General features: G+C 35.2%; 1 protein-coding gene across 2 annotated transcripts in view; it reads left to right on the top strand.

The window, feature by feature from the left end:
* FAM151B (family with sequence similarity 151 member B) overlaps positions 1 to 8,496 on the top strand; it is a 33,665-nt gene extending 25,169 nt beyond the window's left edge. For both annotated transcript variants that reach the window (XM_068980554.1, XM_068980555.1), the window contains exons 5-6: positions 1,003 to 1,138; positions 6,536 to 8,496. In XM_068980554.1, coding sequence (XP_068836655.1) covers positions 1,003 to 1,138; positions 6,536 to 6,695 — 296 coding nt within the window. In that variant the 3' untranslated portion in view covers positions 6,696 to 8,496. The remainder of the gene's footprint in view (positions 1 to 1,002; positions 1,139 to 6,535) is intronic.
* Positions 8,497 to 9,637: the final 1,141 nt, after the last annotated feature.

The following is a 9,637-nucleotide window of genomic DNA, read 5'->3' on the forward strand; positions in this document are numbered from 1 at the left end:
AGATACAATTTTCTAGATTTTAAAAGAAAACAGACCTTTCCCTTCTTTCATGAGGAATTTAGCTGCTATAGGCTTTTAGTAAATTGTTCCTTTACAGACCAATACTTTTTCAACCTACTTTTGATAGAGTTTAGGGGTTATTTTTTAAATATACATTTTTTTTCTGAAGCTGTTTATAAATAGGCAGATATATTTTCCACAATGTCTAAACTTGATTTAAAACAGAAAACACACATATAAAAGTCAATTCAAATACTATTTCTATTTTAGATAAAATGTGTAAGTAATTTGGACTAGCCCCCACATTTAAAAAAAAATTGAAGTTAATTATTACCTAAATAGCTCGTAAGTACCTAGCAACCATCTTTTTCCTGGAAAAGAAAGCTTAACACAAGTGGAAAATCTAAGTTTATAGGGTATATGAATGATGCAGAGCCTTAGAATTTTAAATTATATATATATAGTGCCAACATTTCCTTTTTTGTACTTGATAGATTAATCAATTCTTTTCTAAGGTTTCAATTTTTTTGCTTGATTTGCTCTCGTTCACTTGTGACATGACTTTAGATGTAATTTTTTTATCTGCATCCCACTCAAAATATTTTCCTGCATTAAGTGGTATACTACTCTCTCTGAATCCAAATGGAAATTTTAATGAATTACCTATGAATTTACATATTTCATATATAATTTAATTTTTATCCTTTCCTGGTGGCTCAGGTGGTAAAGCGTCTGCCTGCAATGCAGGAGACCCAGATTTGATCCCTGGGTTGGGAAGATCCCCTGGAGAAGGAAGTGGCAACCCACGCCAGTATTCTTGCCTGGAAAATCCCATGGTCGGAGGAGCGTGATAGGTTACAGTCCATGGACTTTTTCTGAATCCAAATGGAAATTTTAGTGAATTACCTATGAAGTTACATATTCATATATAATTTAATTTTTACTTAATTGACTTTTTAGGATTCTGGTGAGAAAAGTTAAATTTCTTTCTTTTCACTTCAGGTTACAGTTGGACAATGGTGAAAGAGATGGAATATATATGTAACGAGCTAAATCAACCTGTAACATTTCCTGTCAGAGCAGCATTAGTCAGGCAGTCTTGTTCTCAGCTACTTTGGCTGTTGAAGCAATCACACAGGTATGTGTAAGTTTGACAGTGCAGTGTGTACATGTGAGTGTGTATGAAAGATGAAAACTGATCATACAGACAGTGTGTGTGAGAGAGAGACAGAAGATGGACGCTGATTCTTGTCAGTGCTCAGACTTCCTCCCTGAATGAAGCTTCTTGATGAATCTTAATATCAGGTCTTTCACCTCTATTCCACACGAAACCTTTTGCCCATAATATGTACCTAATTTGTCATTTTTTTCAACATACTACACATTCACAAAAAGTTATAAGTGGATACAATAATTTCCCTTTGAATTCTGTCATAATTCCAAGTCTTTTCCACATAAAAATTTTGTTATTTTAAAAATTAATTTTTTTTGGCTGTGCAGCTTGTGAGATCTTAGTTCCCTAACCAGAGATTGAATCTGTACCCTCAGCAGTGAAAGTACCAAGTCCTAACCACTGGACTGCCAAGGAATCCCCCAAATTTTGTTATTTTATCATGTCATAAAAATTTGTTGGACCATGTATTAAATATTATAAAGCTACAGATAGTGAAACAGTTTTGATACTATGTTTTTTAATAGGCTAGTCAATAGGACAGCAGGGAAAGCCCAGAAATAAACTCAGCTCTATCATGGAACTTAGGATAGGAAAAGGCTGGTATTTCAGATCACTGGTGCAAAAGTTCAATAACTTGTATTGGGACAGGCAACACTGTAGGAAAAACAAAGTAAATGACCTTCCTTAGTCTTCCTCCAAAATAAATTCCAGATGAATTAAAGACTTGAATGCCAAACAATAAATGCATAAAGAAAACACAATTGATGATTTTTTTTTTTGTATATATAGTTTCAGAATGGAGAAGACCCTTCTTGTAAGGCACAAAACCCAGAAGCAGTAAAAGGAAATTTTGATACATTTGAATACATAGAAATGAAAAGATTCTGGTAAAACTGCCCTCAACACATATGTTACATGGTTGTAAACAATTCTAACAAGCAAATAATTATCACAAATCATCCAGAAAAGGATCTAGTTTGATAATTCACTATATTTTAGAGAGTAAGAGAAGCATATACCCAAATATTAGAGAAATATCCATATTCCTATGGGTAGAGTTTTTACTAAATGCTTTTTCAGTTTTTATGAAAATAACCCTATTTTCTCACATTATATATTAATAAAATAAATTATATTAGCATTTTGTCTATTGAATCATCCACACATCCCTCTTGAGATTTATCATGCTTTTATAGTCTGCTGAATTTTATTGCTAATATTTTAGTTAGAATTTTGGCATTTTAAAGTGAGATTGGTCTGTAGTTTTTTTCTTTCTCAGTTTTGGGTATCAATATCATGGGCATTTCATTAGAAAAAAACTAAGGACCTTTCTTTCTTTTTACATTTCCTAAGATGTTAAAAATAACATTCAAATAGCCTGTACTTGAGTTTGAATAAACTCAATGTTGAAACCAACCTGGTGCTTAGTGTTAGAGGCTCAGTCGTGTCTGACTCTTTGTGACCCCATGGATAGTAGCCTACCAGGCTCCACTGTCCATGAAATTCTCCAGGCAAGAATACTGGAGAGGGTTGCCATTCCCTTCTCCAGGGGATCTTCCCAACCCAGGGATCAAACCTGGGTTTCCAGCATTGCAGGCGGATTCTTCACCATCTGAGCCACCAAAGAATATAAATATAATTTTTATTTTATTTTTCATCCACTGTTTTAAGGGTGACTAACAGTTAGAACTGGACGTGGAACAACAGACTGCTTCCACATAGGAAAAGGAGTACGTCAAGGCTGTATATTGTCACCCTGCTTATTTAACTTATATGCAGAGTACATCATGAGAAACGCTGGACTGGAAGAAACACAAGCTGGAATCAAGATTGCCAGGAGAAATATCAATAACCTCAGATATGCAGGTGACACCACCCTTATGGCAGAAAGTGAAGAGGAACTAAAAAGCCTCTTGATGAAAGTGAAAGAGGAGAGTGAAAAACTTGGCTTAAAGCTCAACATTCAGAAAATGAAGATCATGACATCTGGTCCCATCACTCCATGGGAAATAGATGGAGAAACAGTGGAAACAGTGTCAGACTTTATTTTGGGGGGCTCCAAGATCACTGCAGATGGTGATTGCAGCCATGAAATTAAAAGATGCTTACTCCTTGGAAGAAAAGTTATGACCAACCTAGATAGCATGTTCAAAAGCAGAGACATTACTTTGCTGACTAAGGTCCGTCTAGTCAAGGCTATGGTTTTTCCTGTGGTCATGTATGGATGCAAGAGTTGGACTGTGAAGAAGGCTGAGCGCCAAAGAATTGATGCTTTTGAACTGCGGTGTTGGAGAAGACTCTTGAGAGTCCCTTGGACTGCAAGGAGATCCAACCAGTCCATTCTGAAGGAGATCAACCCTGGGATTTCTTTGGAAGGAATGATGCTAAAGCTGAAACTCCAGTACTCTGGCCACCTCATGCGAAGAGTTGACTCATTGGAAAAGACCTTGATGCTGGCAGGGATTGGGGGCAGGAGAAGAAGGGGACAACCGAGGATGAGATAGCTGGATGGCATCACAGACTCGATGGATGCGAGTCTGAGTGAACTCCGGGAGTTGGTGATGGACAGGGAGGCCTGGCGTGCTGCGATTCATGGGGTCGCAAAGAGTCGGACACAGCTGAGTGACTGAACTGAACTGAGCTGTCATAAAAATAATATTAAGCCTACACAGAAGTTGCAACATCTCCTTTACCCATGTTCCCAAATTGTTTATCCATTCTTTCTTCCTCTATCCTTCTCTCTCCCCCATCTGCTTTTCTTTCTTTTTTTCTGTTTTTTTTTTTTCTGTTATGATGTCTCATATCCTGAAGTCCTACAGTGTAGACTTAACCCACACAAGAATGCACTTCTGTATTTCTACTGTGTAGCCTCCCAACCAGGAAATCAGCATTAAGGCAAAACTGCCCCTATAGTCTCCAGATTCCATTCAAATTTATCAGCCATTCCAACAATCCTTATTTCCTTGTGGTCTATGAAACTCTCTAAGAACATGCACTGGATTTAGTTTGCATCAGTCTCTTTCAAAATTCTTCCTCAGTTTTTCCTTTCCTCTCATACATGTAACAGTCTTAAAGACTACAGGCCCTTTATTATGAAAAATATCCTCAGTCTCAATCAGTTCAGTATTTCCTCATGCTAGATCTCAGGTCTTGCATTCTCGGCAAGCTAATCATGTTCTTGTCCCAATTCCCAAATCAGTCACCTCTTCAAGGATCCCTTCTTGATTATAGTAGCAGGTGGTATTTAGAAAGCAAAATCTGGGATTTTAGTATAATCATTGCTCCTAGAGTATCAATGCTTCCAGGACTGTTAGGGATAGGAAAGAATTCTTAAGCAAGACACAAAAATCATTAGCCATAAAGGATATGTTTGAGTAATTTGAACACATTAAAATTTGGAAATTCTTGCCATCAAAAAACACCATGAAGAATATGAACAGGTTAGGCAGAGTTGGGGAATATTTTTGTATATCAAAAGGGCTCTAATCAGAATTTATAATGAATTCTGTATTCTACTGTGTGCACATCAGAGTTCATTTATTATTGAGTGATATTTGGATTATTTCATGGTTTTGTCTATTGCAAAAATTGGTGGTGTGAACATTCATATATATATATATGTACATATACATAAATGTGAGCACACACATACATCCTGGTGCAAATGTGCCTAAAGATTATGTAAGGAAGGAATTTCTAGAAATAGAATTTCTAGGTCATAGGGTGTTCATATTTTCAATTTTAGTGGATACTGCTAAACTATTTTCCAAAGAAAATGAATAAACTGTGGCTACATGTTTCAACTTGAATACATTTCACAAAAAATATTCAGCAAAAGATGCAATACCAAAAATATTACATCCCATATGATTCCACTTATATGAAATTTATTAACAGGCAAAAATTAAACTGTGTTGTTTAGGATGAATATACAGGTGGTAAAGAAGATGGCAACTGAAAAGTCTAGGTTGTGAGAACTCCCAGGGAGAGGTGAGGCTGTGATGGGGCTCTGATATCCAGGTGTCTCCTAAGGTGCTGGCAAGGTTCTTTTCTTGGTTTGTGTTGTGTTACACTGGAGTTCACTTTATAATAATTTGTCAAAATTTGCATTTATGCTTTATGCATCTTTTCCTATATGTGTTATTTCACAGTGGAAAGAGCTTTAAAAATGAAACCTGAGAGGTGATTTGAATGAATGCAATTTAAAATACCCTTAGGCAATTTTATTTTTCCTATTTTAGTTTGTATACCATAGTGGGAGGATTAAAAGAGGCAAAATAACACTGGAAAGCTCTTCTTTTAACCTAAATTCATATCTCTCTTTTTATAAGGTTTGTCTCCATGGTGCTTGAATAAAGTAATAAAAATGCCATTTTAGCAAAAATATGTTTTTAGAGTAATTCTTATTTTTTTTCCTGTGTTCCCCACTGTAGTTTAAAATTCTTTTGGGTTTGTCACATAATACTCTTATGGAGCAAAGTCCAAAGTACTTTCCTTTGTTACATTTCCAGAATGGTGTTATCATCCTTAAGGACAGTAATGTGTCAGTGTAATAACAAGAATATATATATTGGTTAGACAGTTTTCCCATCTTTAGTAGAACAACTGCTTTGGAGATTTTCTCCTGGAATCTGACATGCTTATGAGGAAAATAAATATGAAAATACTTAAGAGATTTGCATTTCTCTAAATTCTAATAAGAACAGTGTAATAGTAATGTCACCGGAAGAAATGAAAATATATGATTTAAGTAGCATTTGAATTTCTGAGCATATTCTTACATCCATAATCAGTCTGCATATATTATTATTGTTTTTTGACTCCAGAAATAGATCTAGGTTTATTCTCTTTGGTGTTGTTATATCTCATACAGAAACCCCCAGAAGGGATAGCAGGGCCCCTTAGAAGTGGATATGAATGTTGGGAATGTCAGTGACAATTGTATCTCTTCCCTGTCCCTTCCAGTCATGATTTTGACTCTGGCCTGGCTACTGAAGAAACCAGGTTAGAGCTGCGGTTTTGTGTAGGGAACGGATTCCTTGATCAACAACACAATCTCCTCTGTTCTTTTGTCCAAAATTGGGCCTATTTACAGTGCTAACCATTCTGAGTTTCCAAAGTCATATGAGGGTTACCTAATTTAGGCAATAGCGATGTGAATTTTATTCTCTCTAGCCCTTTGATGTTGATGAAGGAATGAAACAGGAAAATACAGTTCCACCAGTGCTAATTAATTTTTCTTCTATGTGAATTTGGGTTAGAGACAAATGAGGGTGACTGTGTTTAGGCTTGTTGGAATTCTTCATCACTGTTTCTTATCCTTCTCTATTAACTATATAATTCTGTTTTGTTTTGATGCAGGTACAGCCTGACCATTTGGACTGGAAAAAATGATAGCTATTCTATTGAAGATTTACTTTTTATTAGAGATCATTTTGACAAAAAACGAGTTTTCTATGACATCTTGGAACCACAAAACCATGAATTTAAACAAGCCATTGGAATCAAAATTAATCTCTAAGATGAAAATTCTGCTAAATTATTTCATGTTTTGCTTTTGCAATCCTTCCTTGTCTGATCTGAATTAATTACCATATAAATTATGATGACTGATTTATGTTCCAGTTCATCAAATCAAAAAATACTTATTGAACGCTTACTCTGTTTAGGCCTCTGTCCTTATAATACTGTACCTACCTACAAGATTTGGAAAGAAGAGATTTCATTGGGCCTTATATAATAATGATTTAGGAAAATGAATCTTTAAAACCATTAATGAAAATATTTTGGTATATTGAAAATAATGGAAAAAATCCACTTGTCATACAGATACTAAATTACATGTTGGTGTTAGCATTACAGAGATTCCATAAAAATATGCCATCCTCTTTTATTTTCCCTGGAGAACTAATTATTTCAGAGACTACAAAGGAGAAAGAGGGCTTTAAAAACGTTTTCAGCTTTCACAGGGTTGAGCAGTTTTCTTATAACAAGATCAAATTTATTTACTGAAAGCAATGAGGGTTAAATTAGGATGTATCTAGAATTTCCTTATTGTTCAGAGCATCCTGACAGCCATATATTAATGAGTTGTTTTGTATTCTTTGTTTTGATCATAGTATCTTATCTAGAGTGAGCAAAATACTATTGGAGAGCAGAATTTTAATCCTGGTAATCTATTATTTGTTTTTCAAGATTTTCACCCATACCACCTTGTCCCAGGCCCTTGTTCCACTACTAGAATTTTAAAAATTATTTCCTCATGACTTCATTTCTCACATTACTCAAAGAAACCCTGGATAATTCTGCTGGGAAAAAAAAAAAAAACTTTAAAAACACCTCTTTCTTTATGCCAAATCAAAAACCTCTAGGGGATTCTTAAATTCAACTTCATTGAATTTTGCTCTTTCAATACCCTTCCTAATATAGTCCCACTCTAAAAGTTAATTCAGTGTCCTCAGTACAGTGCTTTGTTTCAAAAATGCTTACACCATCAGTAATCTCCAGATTTTACTTTTTAACGATTACTTTTAACTGATAGTGTTCGCTAATTGTGTCAGACATTGTCGTTATGTCTCCTTAGCTAGACTATGAAGTCCTTCATGGTGAGAGAACATTCTTAATTATCTTTACAGTATCTGGCATAGTCCTGAGCAAGGTATTCAGAAAAACATGTTGCTTCTTTGATTTATTGAAAAGTACTGTAGCAATGAATGTCCTAAGATATGTAATTTGTCTTTTATCAACCATTTCCCCCCAGAGGATAAAATGGTGCTGTGCAGAGAAAAGAGCTTGGGTTTTGAATTCAGATAGACTTCCCTTACAGCCCCACCTCTTTCCCTTACTAGCCATGGATTTGAGGAAATATTTAACCTCATTGAGTCTTGATTCCTTCCTGTATAAAATGGGGGCAAGGGGCAGGGTGGAGGATGAGGATTCTCTTGTAGGGTTGTTGTGAAGATTAAGGGAGATTCTTGCAATGGAAGCATGTAGCTCAGTGTTTGTCTCATAGCAAGTGCTCAACAGATAGTCCCTTTTTATTAGACTTACCATGTGATCATACCCATTGTAGATAGATGGCAGTAAGAGATATAACGTGAAACATTGTACACACGCAATACTTAAAGAGAATGATCACATTCTACTTTAAATTTTAGCTACAACTGAATATGCTGCTGTTGGTCAAACAGCAACTAAAACTTCACTTTCCATGGTGGTTTGCCAAAAGCAAAAGGTGCAATTTCATAATTATAAAATTATAACAATTGTAGCAAAGAATAACTCTTTTGAAACTATGGTAAAAAGTATTGTTTACATCATAAATGTTCTAAAATGACCCTGCTTAGCTTTCACAAAAAGAGTTGAATTTATAAATGAACTACATTTAAGTTTAAAATAAAATTCATTTGCCCAGATTATTTTTACTATTTATCTGGCCCTCAATAATATTTTTTAAAGTATTAATCTTAAAGCCAAATGCTTTTGTATTGAGAAATTTATCAACTGAGTGTTATTTAGAGTAAGATTTAAAACTATATTTTAAAGTGTTCTCGGTAATGAAAGGGCTTCCCAGGTGACTCACTGGTAAAGAATCCACCTGCCAATTCAGAAGATGCCAGAAATGCTGGTTTGATCCTTGGGTGGGAAAGATAACCTGGAGGAGAGAATAGCAACTTGCTTCAGCATTCTTACCAAGAAAATCCCATGGACAGAGAAGCCTGGCGGGCCACACTCCATGGGGCCCCAAAGAGTCGGACGCAAGGGCACACACAGCAGCAGGAATAAAAATTATATAAGAGAATTATAAAATTTACTCTGTTGAAAGTAAAATTTAAATGGATTATGGTCCATATGGAAAACAAGGATAACGATTCCTCCTTCACACCCTACACAGATAATAATTTGAGTTGGATCTTAGGCCTAAAAGTGAAAGCTAAATCTATAAAGCATTTAGAAGAGAAGGGGAATGTTTTCATGACTTAAGGTAATTCTTTCTTTCCTTTTTTAAATTTCAGCTTGACTGAGATAAATTGACACATAAAATTGTAAGGTATTATTATTAAATATTTGGTAAGACGTTCACAGACACAAGTAAATGATTTAATAACACCTTTTTTTTCTCTCCAGATTCTCTGGTTTAATGTATTAAGATCCCATAGCATCCAAATGCAGTTTCTCAAGCCTGCAGAGCAATCCTCTCCCTAGAAAATGCTTTTGTACAAGATCCAATTGTTCAAAAAATCAGAGCTTTTAAAAGAAGTGTGGCTTATGGCCCTGTAACAGTGATTTGATTGCTGAGCAACCAGATGCGTACTTATTTATCCAGTGGGAAATTGTTGCAAGTTATTCAGAACAGGTTGTTCATTTGCTTGTTTGTTGGAGCTAGGATTTTAGATTTTTCCTTGTAACTAAAAAAGAAAACAAAACAAAAAACAAACCCAACAACAACTGAAATACTTAGTG

This window comes from Capricornis sumatraensis, chromosome 9, assembly GCF_032405125.1.
Source record: "Capricornis sumatraensis isolate serow.1 chromosome 9, serow.2, whole genome shotgun sequence".
In the NCBI taxonomy this organism is placed as follows: domain Eukaryota; kingdom Metazoa; phylum Chordata; class Mammalia; order Artiodactyla; family Bovidae; genus Capricornis; species Capricornis sumatraensis.